The sequence below is a fragment of the Euprymna scolopes genome, chromosome 3 (assembly GCF_053919585.1).
Source record: "Euprymna scolopes isolate OS-2025 chromosome 3, ASM5391958v1, whole genome shotgun sequence".
NCBI lineage: Eukaryota > Metazoa > Mollusca > Cephalopoda > Sepiida > Sepiolidae > Euprymna > Euprymna scolopes.
Window position 1 is genome coordinate 165,540,525 of NC_136484.1, and position 20,373 is coordinate 165,560,897.

The 20,373-nt window shown below is 35.1% G+C and overlaps 1 protein-coding gene across 2 annotated transcripts in view; it reads left to right on the forward strand.

The window, feature by feature from the left end:
* LOC145260201 (protein dachsous-like) overlaps positions 1 to 20,373 on the forward strand; it is a 610,187-nt gene that overhangs the window by 114,741 nt on the left and 475,073 nt on the right. For both annotated transcript variants that reach the window (XM_080118031.1, XM_080118027.1), the window contains exon 2: positions 13,242 to 15,002. In XM_080118031.1, coding sequence (XP_079974157.1) covers positions 13,272 to 15,002 — 1,731 coding nt within the window. In that variant the 5' untranslated portion in view covers positions 13,242 to 13,271. The remainder of the gene's footprint in view (positions 1 to 13,241; positions 15,003 to 20,373) is intronic.

Genomic DNA, 20,373 nt, shown 5'->3' on the forward strand with positions numbered 1-20,373 from the left:
TAAAACACTAAAAAAAATGGTCAAATCGTGCAGCTTTTTATACTTCATAGATTAGTGAGTTAAAAGAAAAATATCAATGGGTGAAAAAATGTAAAAGCTTATTGAAAAGCATACATGCAGATACAATATTCTGTTTTGCAGGAATAAAGCTCTTTTTTCTTTTTTTTCTTTTTTTTTCTTTTATAGGTTTAGAAAAGCAAAAAGCATTTCCTTATTTATTACATATACTATGCAAGTTAGGTAGATACGACAGGCCCATCTTCTCCAATCCCTAACATTTTGTTTTTAGATTATGAACGAAACAATTAAATTATAAACTTTAAAACGACTACATTTTTTTAGGGAGGTTTCAGGTTTGGTATTTATGCAAGTTAGTAAAGTAGATGGTTCTTTCAGAATTTTGAGATTTTTGGATATTCAGACTAGTGTTCTCTTCATGGTGCAACGGATATAAGTGCTGAGTATAATCAGTTTTATGTGACAGTCTTCTGGAGGTTGAAGATTCTATCCTCGGTGCGAGCAATACTACGAAGTAGTCCAGCAGGTTCGAGTCAGTGGAGAAAAGGGGCCAGTGAGAGAAGGGTACAAAGTCGTAGCACTCCTTCTGAAGCCAAGCCTGGGTCTCTTTGGACTTGTGGGTCGGCGCTGAGTCCTGTTGCCACACCCAGGTTCTGCCAGCGGCCACCTGATTGTACCAGAAGATCACCACACTCTTTATACATCCAGGTATACTTCAGGGTTTACTTTATAGCCAATTTCAAAGATGTGAGGTGGCATTATGTGGCCCTCACTTGAAATCATGCCAAAGCCCATAACTGTGACCGGAAACTTCGTTGAACTGTGCCTTCAAATGTTGAATAGTTCAGATTTGCATTTTGACAAAGGTCCTGTTGTCACAAATTGGATTGGTAGAGAGCATGAGTTGTACAGCAGTGCATCTCTGATTTCGTTTGTTGAACATTGTGTCACTTTCAGACATGATAAAAAAAAACTCTCTCTTGGGATTTGTACACAACTCGCCAACTAGTAGATGGTCTGCAACAAAAAAGAAAACCAGTTTTTGTTAAACGGAATTTGAATGTCTTTTCGAGGGCAACAATTTTATCATTCCACCCTGTAGTGATATAATTAAGAGTATAACCCAATCATGTCTAAACGGGAACAAGAATAAATTAAGGATTCCTTTTGAAATTCCGTACAGATATTCAAGTGTGACCAGACACATTTGAAGAAGGTTGCAGTTTACATCGGCCTAAATGTGAGAATTGTGAAGTAAATTCTGAAACCTGTATAGCCAATGAAAAGTGCTTAGATCGGCATGGAATGTTGAATTGAACTATCTATTTAATCCACAGGGGCACCTTGCTCTTATTCTGTTAGCCATAGTCATAAAACCCAATGGTGTCATGAATATTAATAGTATTAGGTTGGTGCAAAAATGTCGTTTTTTATGTTCAACTTGGTCAAAAACGATATTTTGTCACCAACCTAATACAAATGATTTCTAAGTGAGTCTTCTGGCGGTCCATGGTTCAATCCTCAGTATAGGCGATACTGCGAACACAATTGTGAATTATTCAGAACCTTTATTCTATCATTGCTGATGGAACAAGAATTTACTACCTCTGGATTATATAAAGAGCTCTGATCTAAATTCGATATAGATTCTCAAGTTTGATAAGACCTAAATTGTGATCGGATGAAAGAATTCCCTAAAAATGTACAATGCCAAATAACTTGAACGAAATCAGTTTTAAATTAAAAAAAAAAACGATTAAATTTAATTAAATGTTTAAATCTTAAAATAAATTTATGAATGTTTAAATTTAATAGATTTTCTTCGTTTCGTAAAACAATGTTGAAGATGACTATCGTTAATTTATGTCCTAATTCTAGTTTTTTTGTTTTTTTTTTTTATGGATCTGATTGTTTCGCGACACTGGATAAAATCGAAATAAAATTTCAATGGTTTTTTTAGATTCTGTAAAAAAAAAAAAGGGAAAACTACACTTATTGTAACTTATTTAAATGTTTTAATATATTCTGTTTCTATAAAACACATTGACTTTATATTGATATACATATGTTTTAAACGTGGGTTATTCCAACCCAATTCATCCAGCCCCGACACACCCCCTCTTGGATTTTTTTCATATTTACACCATACAAACTTTGGGTTAAAACTAAGAGAAATCTGCAATTTCAGCCCAGTTGGATTTGAGGAACATATTTTTTTTCACAGTCAGTTTCGGCCTGGAAATCAAAAATTGCTATCTCATGACGTAGAATTTTCGACCCCCAGCGTTTTACAAAATTTGCATTTTTGTTGCAAAGAATAAAGCTCTGGAGCTAAATATTCACACAGATAAGGTTTTGAGGGCAAGGAATCCAGAAATCATGGTTAGAAAGATGGCAAATGAGAGGAAGTACCTTATTTTTACCATTTTAGGTTATGCCGCAGCACTTTTTTAGAGCTTGTTTGGGGTGATATTTTGTTGAGAAAAAAACATAACTGTGGTGCTTTGCCAGACTTCTCCTTTGGATTTTTAAAGTGACTTTGGGTTGGAAATTACAAAAATCAAATAAAACCTTTCGGCATATTTGACATTTCCAGACACTAAAGCCTCAAAATTGGCATTTTTATAAAAAGTTAAGGACTTTTTGGTGAATTTGGCAACAATCTAATCTTAAGCTATGATCAATATCTAGAGCTGAAAAAGGACTTGGATCGACCCATTAGAGCCCATTTTCATGATAGAATGTCAAATTACATCATATAAAAGGATATGGACTCCTACTTCACAGTCAAAATGGACAAAAAATAGTCGAAAATAAAAGACTGATGCATAATCTAGTTTATCGTAAGAAAAACTGTCAAACAAATATAAAACAGACATTTGTTATAACTCCAACTATCGACTTAATCTGTCAAAATAGTCCTGAGTCTTATTTTTCTCCTCCTCGGTGATGAAATATGTTCTACCATTCACTGAAATACTTGGGGTCTGCACTCTCATAACGACCTTGCTCAGTGGAATATAGCCTCGATCCCTATTAGTTGGCCAGTGGAATTTATGTGATGGTCCATGTGGATGCAGGAAGTTGCAAGTAAGATCTTTCTCTTCCCTGTTGTCACTCTCAGTCAATGCTAACCACCAATATCCATCAAAAATGCAAGTAATGTAGTCATTGCATTTGAGCAACTCCAGAGTTTCATCTAATGGCACAGGCATGTCCAGGAAAGAATGGTCGATAAAGATCGTTGTGTCAGCACTCAATTGCTTGCCCTGAATATTAAACTGAGAAGCTGGTTTGAAATAGTGACAGCTCCTTGTACCAGGCACAGTATCTCCCAGTTTATATCTCATTTGAAGTTTCTCTCGAACTGAAACCATGTCTTCTTTGCCGATCTTTAGAAACATGATACCAGTGATCGATGATCTGCAAAAGTCTGCAACAGCATGAAAGGTGAGTATTTGGTCTTTTATTGGCCTTTGCAAGCTGGCACGGAGAACTTTGCGTTTGACAGCCCCACCAATTCCATCACAGGGTGATTTGCCATGGCTAGTTGCAAAAAATGCCCAAGTTGCATCAATTCCAAAATCTGATGAGTGATGGCAAAGGTTAAGAAATGCTTTGAAGTTTTTATATTGGCCAGCGCAGCCATCGCTGAAGTACTCTACACTCTTGATCCAGGGAAATTTCTCTTTGATGTACAACATCACCATTCTTTGCAGTTCATGCACAAAACAGGTGTCATGCTCAAGGTCATCTGAAATGATGCATAATGAGATCCGTTGAAGTTTTCTATTGTTATCTTTGTAATAAATTACCACTGGATGCATGGTACACTGGTCTTTGTTCTAGTGATATCTCTGGATCTCATCTTGCACCACGTAGTGATAATTTTCCGCAAAGTCCAGGAGAAGGATACATTCGGTCTCAGTTATTTCTTCTCTTTTTTAGATACTGAGCTTGGCACTTTGCTGTGAAGGAATGGGTCGTTAGATTATCAACATTGTATACCAATATCTCTATGAAGTCATCTACATCAGCCATCTGTGTCCATAGCATTGTCCTATCCACACTCTCCCACCGATTATATGACATCTCACTGTCAATTTCCAATTCAGTAAATTTATCTCTGATATACTTCTCTAGAGCAGGGAAACCTGGGCATTTAGGACAACGGTGGACCATACATTCAAGACTATCGGTGTCGCAAACGATCAAGGCCATCAAATCTTTGTAAGTGATATTAAAATTGTGACTTTCAGTTGGTACATTAGCAGCATTCTCATCTCTGGATTCTTCAGCTTTCCTTCTGAGCTGAGTCTTGACAGTTAAAACAAAGCAGTCAACAAGCAATTTGCTGTTTTGATGGTGGGTGCAAACACAAACTGAATGAGAACCTGATGTCAAGATGGTGACACACCATTTTAGACGGAGCTCACAGAACTTTGAAAGACCTATTTTGTGTTCAGGATAGCTTTCTTTGTAAGCTACATAAAGCTCCTTAAGATTGCATAATAGGAGCTGTTTCTGGACATGAACTTTGTTACCGATGCTCACAAAATCTTTCCCTCGAGGCATTAACCATGAAAATTCATCGTCCTCATAGAAAGCCAAGACAGAATTGATAACCTCTTTTGAGAGACCTCTCCCCTTCTTCTGTGGCAATGAAAGAATACCTCGATCCTTTTTCAGTTGCCGTGCTTCACATACTATATATTCAGAGACATTGAAATATTCAGACACCTTTTTTCGAGACCAACTTTCCGGAGCTAAAGTCATCAACTGGATCCTCTCACTGGTTTTCATTTCTTTATTCTCAAGTTTGGCCTTCATTGCATCCAACGATCATCATCCTTTGCCTTTGCCACTAAATCCATTTGACTCGTTTGGCTGCTAATAGGGCTTCCTAATTCAGGGCTAGAGATGTTAAGGACTTTGGCAGCTTCCTCTACTTGCATTTCATAGCTTCTTTCTAATTTCTCTCTGACAATATTGATTTTTGTGCGATTCTGCATTCTACCAGTCTTTATAGGAGATATATCAAACATCATTAGACTGTCATTCAGTTTCTCTCTCTTTTGCTCAATTTGTGACTCATTTTCAAGGTCTTGATTGTCACTTTCTTCTGTTTCACTTGGATCTTCTAACTTCTTGGCAGCTGCTTCACAGTGACGGCAAAGCTTCCAGCCAGGAACAACATGGTAGCCCTTCTGCTTTAGCATCTCAGCCATGTCTAACTTGATAGCACGATCACCCTCTATCTTCTTTTTGTGCTTCAAAAAGATGTTGCAGCACTTTGTATATTTTTTCTCAAAGTAATGCCCCAAATGAGGTTCGTGATACCTGCAAATGTTAGCAACAGTTTCATCAGTGAGTGTGACACCAGCTCTTAATTTGAGCACAGTTCCTACATCATGCTCTAATGCAGTTATTGGTGTTGAAGATGGCTTCAGATTGTGGTGACATGCACTCTTCATTAGTAATCCAAACGAACATTGAGGAGCACTTGTCATGGATGATGTATATCCTCCCTCTCGTTTCCTTGATTCAGAAGACATTCTTAATTTATTGCTCTGGAATAATTATTACAATCTGATAATAAAAATTATAATAATTCACAATGAGCAGAATATGCAATACTCAACTGCAACATTAAGAGATTTACAGACAGTATAATACACAAATGATGTAACAGTAGCACATTCTTGATCAGAAACAAAGGCACTGTAATCAAAGAAATGAAATTTGCAAAAAGTAATATTTATCTTCTTAGTTGAATACATACAGTTGAATTTCACACTTTAGAAATTCTTTTTTCATTATCAAATTTGAATGGTCAGAAGACCATTTCTAAAGTGAAATTCAACTGTATGTATTTCAAGGTGCTACAGAACTGCTATTCTGGTGTATAAGAAATTCTATTTTAACCATTATTATGCCTTGAGGTAATAATTTAGTAAGAAACCATAAAAAAGTGACAGGAAACAAACTTGGATTATTGACAAACTTAGAAGTTCACACCAAAGAATGCATTATTAGATCAATGCAACAAGTAAATAGCCTGAAAGAGAAGAAAATTAATCATAGCAGCGATGAAATATAACTATGAGACTATCATAACTAGCCAAAGAGACACACCCATTTATCAAAAAGGGTTTCATGTGAAAGTGTTTCTATGCTGAAGATTACCCTTTACAAATATATATCATGTTTTTGAGAGCCACAAATGTTGACTTCCCTGTTTGTCTTTGACAGTATTTAACATCATGCTCAGGTAATAACTCTGAACAAACTGTTGAAAATGTATCACCAGAAACAGAACAAAATTGATCAATAAAAACAACATAACAGCAAGAAATCATAGCATGAATTCTCTACTTCACAACTAAAGTAATGTCATTTTGAGTGAAACTGATCAAGAAAAGGTATATCCATTTGAATCAACATGAAACAATCAGAACTGAAGTCAATGTAGTGTCTTTTGAGTGAAACTGAACAAGAAAAAGAACATTTAAATCAACATTTGAAAAAAGAAGCATAGGACATTATTCAGGTATCATATCATAGAGGAATTTGCTCTGACACTCAAACTTGATTACTCAGGTGGACATGATTCTGAACAGCTTAAATGCATTGATTGAAAGGATTTGCTGATTTAATGGTTTAGAAACCATGATCCAACTGTCCAAAAATTATGAACTGCATGGCACGATTGTATGATGTGTGCCTGAAGGTATAAATAAAAAACACAATATCTTATTCCCACTGACTTTTTGGTAAACTGAGTCGACTCTACACTACCCCTAGTCACAATTCATCAACACATACAAATTAAAGAATACTGTTATCATGATCAGTGCTATTCTACTGCACATTTTTAATTAGATCATAAAAGAGAAGGAAAGAGAGGGTCAGCATGATAATGAGCAGAATGTTATGCTTCAAATGAAAATGTGACTTCATTCATATCTGAATGTTACCTTACATCTTTCCTCTAAATTTTAAGCTGTTGCTATCTGCAAATCAAAAGATAATGGCCAAAAGTTGTTTTTTTGAAAAACTCAAATGTCCAAAACTTGTACATAATTAAGATTGCTGTCCATATGTGTGTCAAAAATCTTTTATTTTCGACTATTTTTTGTCCATTTTGACTGTGAAGTAGGGGTCCATATCCTTTTATATGATGTAATTCGACATTCTATCATGAAAATGGGCTCTAATGGATCGATCCAAGTCCTTTTTCAGCTTTAGATATTGATCATAGCTTAAGATTAGATTGTTGCCAAATTCACCAAAAAGTCCTTAACTTTTTATAAAAATGCCAATTTTGAGGCTTTAGTGTCTGGAAATGTCAAATATGCCGAAAGGTTTTATTTGATTTTTGTAATTTCCAACCCAAAGTCACTTTAAAAATCCAAAGGAGAAGTCTGGCAAAGCACCACAGTTATGTTTTTTTTTCAACAAAATATTGCCCCAAACAAGCTCTAAAAAAGTGCTGCAGTACCACCTAAAATGGTAAAAATAAGGTACTTCCTCATTTGCCATCTTTCTAACCATGATTTCTGGATTCCTTGCCCTCAAAACCTTACCTGTGTGAATATTTAGCTCCAGAGCTTTATTCTTTGCAACAAAAATGCAAATTTTGTAAAACGCTGGGGGTCGAAAATTCTACGTCATGAGATAGCAATTTTTGATTTCCAGGCCGAAACCGACTGTGAAAAAAAATATGTTCCTCAAATCCAACTGGGCTGAAATTGCAGATTTCTCTTAGTTTTAACCCAAAGTTTGTATGGTGTAAATATGAAAAAAATCCAAGAGGGGGTGTGTCGGGGCTGGATGAATTGGGCTGGAATAACCCACGTTTGATTTTAGTTAAATAACGGTCAGTCATCAAGACTATTAATATTTCTTAGCGAAGCAGAGTATGTTTTATCTATAGCTTACAATAGTTCAAGCTTCATATTCCTGAAAACTAAATTATGTTACCACTTAAAATATGTGCCTCATGACCTGCAGATCTACATTTGAACTTCAATCTACAATGCAAGCTGAACGTTATGCCAATGAAGATGTATTTATGGCTCCACTTATTATTTGTGAATGCCATCCATTGTTTGGAGGCCGGAAGCAAACCAAAATGAAGATGAGAAAGATAGATCCCTACTCTGACCCTAAACAATAATTTTCTATTGTCAGATTTAGTTGGAAGTATCTATAATTTCTTCCTGTAACATTGTTCAGATGAGGGGTCACGCTGTCTGCGTAAAATAATTTACTGTTTACTCTTTTAGTTCAAATATTGTTTTACTTTATTTTTACTTTTACTCAAACTAAAAAATAAAACAAATTGTCTTTTTTGGAGGGGGGATCTTTGTTTTTATTAACGATGGAAAAATAGCAAAATTGAAAAATGTGTACTATTTTTAGGCATTCGTAAATGGTAAATCGACTTGTATTAAGGAATTATTATAAATTACTGCTGGCGTCTTTATTGCTTAAACCTTTGTCTGCTCTAAGAATAAAAACTAGCAATAAATTAATTTACTGTCAATGTTTTAGCGCTGTGTGCATGTATCTATGAAAATCAAATATGTGCACATGTATTCAAAGTTCTGGAATATCTTTAGTGAATATGACATTAGTAGGGGCTATGATGCCAGTGATAATCACTGTCAGTTGTGTCTACAATACTAGAATAATATTTCACTATCAAAATGCTTAAAAAGAAAGTGGTGGTGTCGAAGTCGGATGCCAAATCCTTGTCTGTATACCTCAAGAACTAAAGTATAAATCCTAGTACTGAGAAATTATGGGAAAGAGGATAGTTTGAATATGATTGGGTGCCTTTCTCTCCAATTTGCTTGGCAAATAGCGTCCCTGTTGCCATAGCTTCTGAACATTCTTTAAGACACCCATGTGTATAGATCAATAGAAAAAAAAAACCCTGCGACTGCACAAGACTTCTGGTATCTTCAGTGAACGTGGTTGGGACACTGATGCTAATCATGACCACTGTTTTTAATTTTAGTTGTCCATTTATAAACCAATACAAAACAGATTTTTTTAAAGAAATAAACAAATTTATTTGGTTAAAAGCAAAATTTTTTGACGTCATACACTTTCTTCAGGATATTTTTTTCTTCGTCGCATGGTTTTAAAACGAATGAAAATAGCAGTAAAAATAGTCTGCGTGTTGTCTTCAAATATCCAGGTGATATCACGGGATTACAATCTAATTCACTTAACGCACGTCATACAAAAAAAAGATGTATTTTATTTAAATCCTTGTTGTATTGCCTTTTTAAATGTATACTAATATATATATATGTGTGTGCCTGTGTACAATTTTCCGACAGCCCACATCACTGTACCGATCATGACTAAACCTGGCATGATGATAGTCCCTCACCTAGAGATAGTGCATTACTTTTTCCAAGGTAAAGGTCATAGTCTCTGTATATATATTCTCCTACAGCCGACACCACTGGAACGATCATGACCAAACCTGACATGATGACCATCTCCGACTTAGAGATGGCACACACCATTTTTCAAGGTTAAGGTCGGAACTCAGTTGCACGTTCGGGTACCTGCTTTGCGGGTACCCGAGCAAAGTTCTGTGCGAAGCATGGATATCTTTGCTAGTTATATATATATATATATATATATATATATATATATATTCCTGGCTTTCTTGAAAAGCAATGGGTATCCTTTCATAAGATGCCATTTCGGAGTCCATTTATAGAACCAAAATAACGGTATTTCAAAATGTGTATTAGTCGGAGACTGAAGTGTCTTCTAATTATTACTGTCTTATGTATATTATGAAACACTTATGTCTAGGTTTTCAATATACTGTGAAAATCTAGAATGAACGGATACAGTTTCATCTATTATTAAATCAACCTTTTGAGCAAGTAGTCCTTAAAACCAACCACATTTACGTATAGTACAAATGAATGCTCTAACTATCCTACAAATTCAAGTCTTTGAAACTTATTTTGCGCAAATATAATACCGGTTTTCGAAATAAAATGAAAAATAAAACAATTAGATACTAATAATAAAATAGAACATGTAAACTGTATTACGTTTATGAATATTTGATATGAAAATTGATTTGTATTTCGACCTGTGACGTAGTGGATAAAATACTTGGTAAAATTCAGTTGCAAGTTAGACGCTTTTGGATTTTCAAGGTTCAGTAGACACTCAAAATACAATTGCAAATTAAGAACTTTTACCCAGTCGTGTCTGACGGAGCAACAGCATGTTACCGGCGTGGATTAAAAAGGGGTTCCATTCGAATTTCCGTGCAGCAGATTTCAGTTTGATAAGGTACATCGATCAAAACTTTGTTAAAATCACATTAAAGATATAGTGCGAAGAATTCAAATGATACTAAAATTGTAGTCCTCCAAGGATGAGAAGATACTTGTTTGGTGCAGTTTAACAATATAAAAAAAATGTTTACTATATATATATATATATATATATATATATATATATATATAGGCAGATCTCACACTGTCAATTTGAACTTTATTTTCATTTCATTTACTGTCGAAAGGAAACCTAATTCTTTGGCCGATTAGAAAGAGAAAGAAAACGCATAAAGTTGTTGAATCGTGAAGGCAAATAGGAGGTGATGTGTTTGTGACCAAACGAGGGTCTAAATGCATTAAAGATGTGTCTGGAGTAAACGAGAGCCACTTGTCTGTCTGAGGTTAATGTCTTTCCTTTTATGTCATCTTGGATTTCCTGCTTCAGTACATTTAGCTAAAGGCAACTCTTTCTCTCTGCGCTATAAATGCTGAAACAATCATTTCATTGTTGGAAGGTGAATAGAATGTAAGTGGAGAAACCACATTCATCAAAACTTGCATGTCTTCGCGACCCATTTGTACATGCCAACCATATTCTGCTTTATAAATTATCGTTTAAGTATAGACTAGCAGAAACATCGTGGAAATTCCACGGTGTTTTTCTACATCAGTCTGTATAATTTACATTGAAATGCCTGTCAGGGTCAATACTATTAAAAACTTTTTATTAAGGAAAAAATTTATTGAGGTAAATTTTAATAAGACTCTGGAAGTTGCTTGCTTGAATCTTGACTTAAACGTCCATCTTATAAAATAGCGATGACATATATATATAAGGCGTGGCTCAGAGGGTAGAGTTGTACGTTTTGGTTTTGATTTTAGCTGCTAGCATCCAAGCCACACACACACTGGTTTTGATCTCGCTGCTATATATTAGGTTTAATATAATCGATATAAAACTCTATAATATTTAATCTATATGAATTAAAATGATATTTAAGCATATTTTACAACCAGCCAACGCCGGGCGGCGTGATTAATATTTTGTGAATCTTATTTTAGAAATGTAGCAATTAAATTATATTTGATACATTTTTGTTTTCTCTATCAATGTAATTGTCAGCTAAATATTTAAATAAACATTAAAACGAATGTCACTTTTCGACACGCATATCAGATTGTACTATTTCCGTGACTGAGACAATTTGATATCAAAACAATTCATTTTAAAATTGGTTAAGTCACTAATATCAGATTAATCCTCATCTTTGGGTGTTCGATATTTTTTTTTTTGTATAAAAGATAACGTACACCTGAACAAAAATTATATTGGCTTATATAGACGGGCGTAAAGAATACTTTTGTTCAAATTTCCCAACTGTATTCCCATTAAAATCTTATGTCACCCAGAGTAATGTTTACTATTAAATCTATAATATGAAATTTGGCAGACTTCTGATGTGAATTTCAATATATGGTTACATTTAATGCTACTAAGGCAAAGCGCCTTTCCTTTGTGTAAGACTTCATATTTTTTATGAGTATAAAATGCTGCAAAAATACTTTTTGTTTTCTTTTTAACATAACTTTTTAAAATCTATCCATTTTTAACGTCTTTTTTTTGTTTGCTTTACAGCATATCAGTCCTTTGACTTAATTTTTGAATCCTATTTGCTTCCACTTCAAGTACATTTATAATGAAAAATAGCACTGGGCGAAGAGAAGCGTTATTCATGACGTTTTCGTTTATTACTTATGATGTAATTTTATGTATATAACGCCAGGTGGAATTACTAGAACTTTGCTTAGATCTAGTACTCTGAAAAGTAATACCTCTCCAGGTCAAACTGAAGAGATTGTAAACCTCTTTAAAAGTTCCCAAATTTCAGTCTCACCACTGGATGTAGTTGAATGTGACACAGGAGATACCATTTTTTTTTTTTTTTTTTTTAACGGTAACTAATCTTATCAAAGATGTTGCTATCGTCCTTCCTCTACTCTATTATGTTCATGGTATTTGTTTGACTGAGCTCTAATTCATAGTAATAACTCGTCTAACTTAAACTTTTTCTCCTACTTTACCAAAACTCAAACGGAATTGCCAGGAACAGTGTTCCGGTGCAAATTTACTATAGCGTTTCTTTGAAAAATGCATTTCTTAGATAAACATTTTCACACGTGGCATGTCATGTCAAAATTAGTATAAATTTCAAATTACGAAAAATGATCCAGTAAAAACAGTAATTTTGGAACTTGCGATTTTTTTACTATAAATAACTCTTTTGAAGACCGAAAACGGGGTGGGGAGATAACTGCGTTCTATCATTTAAGTTGCTTTGTACAGAATCTGCTGACATTCTTTCAGGTCGGCCATCTTCCTTCTTTTCAATAATATTGCACACATTTTTCTGAAAATCAGTGCTAACACATTTTACACTGGACCATTTTTAGTAAGTTTTGGAATTTATACTAACTGCGACATGACATTTAAATAATGTTTTCCCCTAAAATGCCTTTGTTCGAAAATACACGATTGGGTCGGAGGACACACTATAGTAAAGTTGCACCAATGTTTCTTTCCTGAAAAATCCCATCTGTAGAACACGATATTATGAACCGACAACATGGTCGTCTTCCAGTTTAATATAAACAAATACTCAAAAAAAAATTTTTTTTTTTTTTTTTTTTGTCATATTTTTCTAATTCTGCCCACCATTTCTAATTCTCATGTAGCAGTGATCACCGCCTAACCAATCATTCTTTTAAGCATTATCCTCAAGTAGACCCAAAACCTTGATAAGATGTGACCTATCAATAAGAGAAAAATATTTAAAATGATCTAGTCCGACTTTAAACTCTGATTCAAATTTAATTAATTTTTTTTTTTTTCTTTTTCAGGAAGAATACGACTTTGGCTGAGATTCTGTGATGGAGAAATTTGCTGTATCCCCATTGAAATTCATCTGCTGCCTCGTGTTCTTCCTGTCCACGGCAGCTCATGGCAATCCTGAATTAACGTTGCTCCGAGTGCAGGAGAACCTGTCCAACAATACTCTTGTTGGGACATTCAGTACAAACCCAAGGAACATATACTGGACTGCTGCAAACAAAAATCTGCTGGAAAGAATGTTCAAAATTAACACCACTGCTGGCACAGTTCGAACCAGGGTTCCGCTTGACAGGGAAGAGCACAGTTCATATGAATTCACTGTCTTAGCAATTAACAAACAGTTCACTATAAAAATTGAGGTTCTAGATGTTAATGATAATGACCCTGTGTTTCATCCGAATTTCTTATCAAAACGACTCTCCGAGACAGCATCTGATATGAAGATACCCTTAGGAAGCGTGTCCGACAGTGACATTGGGAAGAATAGTATAAGTGGATGTGAAATTGTCTCTGGCAATACAGACAACGTCTTTAGGCTCATAACAAAGGTCACAAACCAAAGACTTCTGCTCGATCTGGCTGTCAATAGAAAGCTAGACTACGAACGCACCCCTTTCTACAGTTTGAAACTAAGAGCATTTGATGGTGGGGATAAGCCACGCTCTTCATACTTGATGTTGAATATCAGCATAATTGACAGCAATGATAACTACCCCATGTTCCCAATGAGTCTCTACAATGCAACGCTTATGGAGAATTCCACTGTTGGAACAAGCATCCTTCGCGTGTCGGCAACAGACTCTGATTCCGGAGAGAATGGAAAGATCCGTTTTTCAATTGACCACAAATCTGACATGGAGGAGCACTTTGCCATTAATTCGGTCACTGGGGTCATCAGTTTGCAGAAACCAGTTGACTTTGAAACTCGGAAAATCTACGACTTGGTTGTCATAGCAACTGATAATGGCTCTGAACCTCTTGCATCCCAAGCCGCTGTCTCGATATCCATTTTGAACATTAACGAGCACCCACCCGATATCCATCTGACTTTCCTTACTGGCAATGAGACTGTCGGCCGAATCTCAGAAGGAGCCAAACCTGGGGACTATGTAGCCCGAATATCTGTCAGTGATCCAGATGCTGCCCTCCAACCAGATGGCAACATCAATATAAACATCTCTCTTATTGGTGGAGATGGTCGTTTCAATCTAACGACTAAAGACAGCATTGTGTATTTGGTGTTAGTCCAGATGCCACTGGACCGTGAGCTTAAACCCTTTTACAACCTAACTGTGATCGCAAGAGACTCGGGTTCTCCCCCTTTAGAAAGCCGTCTATCCTTCTTGCTGAGGGTCGATGACATAAACGACAATAAGCCAAACTTCACGCGGACTGTCTATCATGCAGAAGTGCAGGAGGCTGTGCAAAAAGGTGTGTCCGTGATCCAGGTTCATGCGGAGGACAAAGACGAAGGCAACAACTCTACCATAACCTATTCGATCATTCACACACCCGAAACCAATTCTAATTGGTTTACAATAAATTCTCGCAATGGACTTATCACAACCAATGCCAAAGTTGACTGCGAGACAAATTCGCAGCCTCGGATTACCGTCCAAGCTATTGATGGCGGCGTTCCTCCAATGTCTGCCACGGCATTAGTGATTGTTACCATTCGTGATATCAACGATAACCAACCCAGTTTCACGCATAGTTACTACAATGTTTCTATCCAGGAGAATACGACAGTCAACACCTGCATTCTTACGGTAAGTCTTTGGGTATTTGTTGTTTCTTTGTATGTTTTTTTTTATTTAATGTTTCTACTATCTGTAACAATTAATTTGGTTTTCTTAGCAAGTTTGAACCTGATCTTGTCAGTTGTAATCAGTGTTTTCTTTTTAAAGGATTTTATTAGCCTCGTATGACATGGTGTGTGAATAGCAAACAAATAAATCAATTTAAACTTTGTATTGCCTCTTGCTGGGGAAATATTAAGCTTTTAGTGTGTGTGTGAGAGAGAGAGGTGTAAAATTTGCAGAAAAACATGAAAATTGCTGAGCTTTTTAATCACCAGCATGGATATCTGATGTTGCATGGTTGGCAACATTCAAAGAACATTAGTATTTGTGCAGGTTACAGACCCTGCTAAAATGTTATTCAGACTACCATTAACATGAGGATATGAAGTTTTTTTTTGTTTTTTGTTTTTTTTTAACTATTCAGTAGTTTCATCTTTAACAACCAAAATACTGTCAAAATAACAGGGTTTATAAACTGCATAAGCATCAGAACATGTATTATTTGGATTATTTTGAACTAGTATTCTCATCTTGAAAATTCTGAGGAATAATCCAGATTGTGGCTTTTCACTCTACAATTCAATGGTGAAGAGCGGATAGTTTTGCTATATCATTTTGTTTTGTGTAATGAAGTGTTTGACGGTTCTAGCTGTTTAACAAACTGGGTATAGCCTAATGGATACTAATGCAGACTAAAATTGGTATTGCATTCACTTATGTAATATCACTATCATGAAAAGTGTGGGAGGATGAAGGAAAGTGATCTAATGGATGCTGGAATTGACTGAAATTGATTGTTGAAAACAGATGTTATTTAACTAGAATAGGTTTCTGTTAGGTTCGAGACAATGGATACCCACTGTAAGGATGCTTGTGCATGGAATCTATTTTGAAGCAAGGGTTATGCAGTCTGTACTATTTGAATATTTACACACTTTGAATATTGTTTCTTGTTGAGAGAAATATCAAGCTCTTATTTAGTTTAAGGTGTATAAGGGATATTTTCTTAAGTTGAGATATGAGTGTGTATGTATGTATGTGTGTGCGTATATATATATATATATATATATAATGTTAGTGTGTGTGCTACTTTTCTCTTAATCTTTGTCTGCTAGTTTCACTTTTTCATTGAAATTACTGGATCGATCCAGCTGAAATTTTGTGTTATAAGGTGTAGCAAATTAAGTATTATGGTACTTGTTTCATGCACAATTAAAGATTAATAGGATTAATATTTAATGCAAAAGTGAGCACACATTCATTTTATTTTTAAATGTATATATAATTACATTTCACAATAGCCTGAGCCCAGATTTCATTTTGATGGGAGGTTCATGGCAAATATACTAAATGTAGGCTCAAGCATTTACCTTGTTAACAAATAGGATTTTGACTAAGTCTTGCCTTCATAGCTTGCAATAGGAAACGAATGCCAATCACCAAGTTTTTTTTTTTTCTTTCTCGAAAATTTATTTAAAATTCAACGGGCTCCATGTTTCTGAAGGAAAGTGTTAATTGTTGCAGGGTTTTTTTTTTTTTTTTTTTTTTTTTTTTTTTTTTTTTTTTAATTAAAAAAAAATTTATTAGGTTGTATTAAAATATTGTCGTTTTATGTACTTGACTAAAAACTTAGAGCGGGTTCATAGCCTTAAACATTACCAACATGAACAAATATGTTCGCTATTATGAAAGGTATGGTCTTTAAATTCTCTCCTTAATAAAATAACATATTTAATGGATCAATTATAATATCAACTAAGTTGATTTGCCATAAATCAAAGTAAGTTATAAAGGGATTTCAGCTATTAGACTCTTTGGCTTGTTAGAAATGCTAAAGGTTATATTCCATTGAATTATGAGTGCTTTGTCAAATGTCTGGAGTAAATGTGGTATTTTGGCAACTAATCCCTATTTATAATTAACTGTGCATCGAACGGATACCATAATACTTAGTTCCCTGCACTTTATTACAAATGGCAATACAAAATTATATTTGATTAACAATGGTCATTGCAAGAAATGTTGCTTTTCAAAGTATATTGTCACATGAACATAAGGAGCTACTATTTGGAATCATGCCTACAGGGACAGTGAGGGGGAGTTGAGCAGTGAGGTATCTGTTCGTATTACATCTAAATTTCTACACAGTCGGTTAAGCAGGAAATGTGGCGGGAATTCCAAAGTGTAGAAATTCAAAGGAAGAAACTATTATAGTAGAAAGCTTTCCAGAATCTAGGAACCTCTGAAGGGGTGGGATTGTGCTGCTCTCGGGAAAGTATTTTCATTGAGGGTGCGGTGTACTATTGCTAAGAGTTTGTCAAAACACCTTCCATTAAAGTACTTGTAAACTAAGCACAGCAATGGGACAGGGGTTGCAACTTTGACAATGCAGGACCTATTAGATTGGAGACTTTTTATCAATGAGAGAGACTAGTGGGAGATGCATCAGCTCAGATGTGGTAACAATGCTCCTTGTAAGTAAAAGGCGTATCGAGAAACCCTGCAGATATGACTAATCATGACGTACTTAAAATATTTTACGATATACAACATTCATAATTGAAGCTGCTCAGTCTTTATTCACTTGTCTTCCAACGAGGGTAGTTAGAAACAAGGTTGTTTTTTAATGTGAGCGAAATCTAGCTTCCTGGAAGAGGTACTGTTTTAAATTGACTTGGTCTAGAAGGATTTCTTCTCTACTGACCGTGGAGAGAAAAAAAATGAATAGATACTTCACTTTGTTCCAAGTCAAAAAGGCCAATCAATAATCTTCTTGACAGTGTCATTGAAAACTTTCGGCATGAAACCGCCAATTTCCTCTAAGTATAAGAATGAACACCACCTCGCTTTTCTGATTAGTTTAATGTCAATCAATGCATATAGTATGCATCTAAAAGTGGGACGTTCATCAGGTTGGTGCGGGTGTGTAATATATATATATATATATACACACACACACTAACTGGTTGCCCGGTTATACAATATGCTTAAACATTTTAATTTTAATTTATGCAGATTGTGTATATATTATTACCAGGAATAATTTGCCCGGTTGATTATCATTTTTATTTTTGAGAATTGGCTTAATTCTAAAAACATTTGTTCATCAAATTCCGTCTGTTTGTTTACAACTGATATTTAGGCTGGACGATGAATGCCCTGGAAAAGTCACTTCTGGTTAAGGTTTTAAAATATGCAAATAAAATTATTTGCGGCAATTTTAAATGATACCTCTGTTATTGTAAATTGAATTCATTAATAAGAAAAAATTTTCAAATGTTGAGGTACACCTGGGCTTAAAGAGGGATCATTCGATCTATATTAAAATGCTCTCACTGTGCTATATCTGTAGATGACAAGAATTGTTTTTAAGAAATGATTTGCTGAGATCTTATCTCCCTTGGCCGGTGTAAGGTAAAATATTCCCCTGTAAAAATTCTTTTCTCTTTAAGAAAGAAAAAATATTAGGATCGGATGTTTTCGCTATTTATCAGATGAATTTCTGTAAAACATATCTAAGAACACTGATAAACACAAATTACCTTTGTGTGAAATTTGCAAAAGGTAGGTTCATCCGTTTCAGAACCTATGAGAAAGGGGCTCTTCCCCCCCCACACACACACACACATATATATATCATTATTATATCTGACAATCTAATATACTCAGGAAAAATCATTTTAACTTTAAAATGCATTTACTTCAGTTTTAGCTAATTCAAAATTCTTACAGCAACTTGATCTAATTTTCTATATCTTCTGCTGGGTTCCAAGATTGCTAGCCAGGCAACGTTGAGCCTGGTCAGTACTAAATCGTTGACTAGAATTGACTGTCTGTTTAATACAATACTAGAGGTTGCTTCCCAACTGGCTATAACGTGGTTGTTTTCAAGTTTAATGGGAATGAGTCCGAGTCATTTCCTTAAATCAAATTATTTACAATTTCCGCCACAATCGATCGTCATGGTGCTGTCTCAGCGTCCACCTAACTCCTTTAACTCTTATCCTCCAATGACCTTTGGGCCTTGATAAGTGGTGACTTTCTAGCAAAAGAAAACGACTGTATTATATATTAAGTATTTTTTTAAAATACAAATGAATTGGGCACCTGTTCAATTTTAGCATAAAATGGTCAACGATGCCATAAATATCCAACAATTACAGGGATAAAGCTTATTCTAAGTGAATCTTTTCCTCGTATTGTATCTGTCTTATCTACACCTAATTCCGAAAGAATATTGCCTTCAAGTAATATGCATCACATTGTGAACTGATGTATTTGTCCAACACTCTTGGAAGGTTAAAGGTTTCCCAGGTTTGTATTTGGTTTTAAGTTAAGCCAAAAACTAAGAGTTGAAAAAGGCAAATAAAACTTGTTTAAAGAATGCGAATAATGAAAATGTTAAGAGCAGTTATTAAATTATATCAAGGTTGTAATTTTTGTCTTTAAATTGATTTGTTATGAAAGCAGGGCCGTCACCACGGCAGAATGTGCAATAATTTTTGGAAAAGCCACAAACAAATCTTAGCCATTTTAATCTTAAACAATGACTAAGGTATATTTTTTACCCCCCCCCTCCTTTTTTTAATCAGCTTGTTCAAGCTGAGGAGGGAGCATTCTACCGAATGTCAAATATTCGCCTGCTAACTCAGGTCTTCCAATCAAGAGATCTTAAAATTTTGACTGTCCCTTTAAATGCAACTGTTTGAATCTCTCTTGCACTTGGTTCACCAGGTATATTTGCCAAATAATTTTCTTAACTGCAAGATTAAATGCACAACAAACTGTTTTTATCGTGTGTGTTTATTCATTTGTTTTCCCCACATACTGCCGAGTAGAATCTAGCATCTGTGTCCAAGATCTGGTTCTTCAGATGTCATATCAGGCGATGTTTGCCTTAACACTATTCTGGCAAGCTGTGAGGCTGACTTGAACCATCTGACCCTTTGTCAGAATACAGTATCATTTGGGTCAGTCCTAGGCGTGTTCTTTCAGGCATTACCTCCACCTATTTTACGATGGTGGCTAAATTTTTTGCTGTTCCCCTAATTGTACTCCAATTCAAAAAAAAAAAAAAAAAGTAATTTTACTGAAAGTTTACATGTCAGAAAATAAATAAAATCGGTAACTTTTATTTGTGATGTCGGCGCCAGAGAGTTTAAGTTCTTTGGTCATTTAATGCAGGCGTGCAGCTTGGAAAAAGCTTGATACAAGAAAATATCACAACAAAACAGCAGAGGAAGACAAGGTTCACTGACAGTCTCAACAGGGTCATTTGAAATACGACTATAGATCTCACCAGAAAGAACGAATGCAAAAGGGAATGGCGAGCCATGAT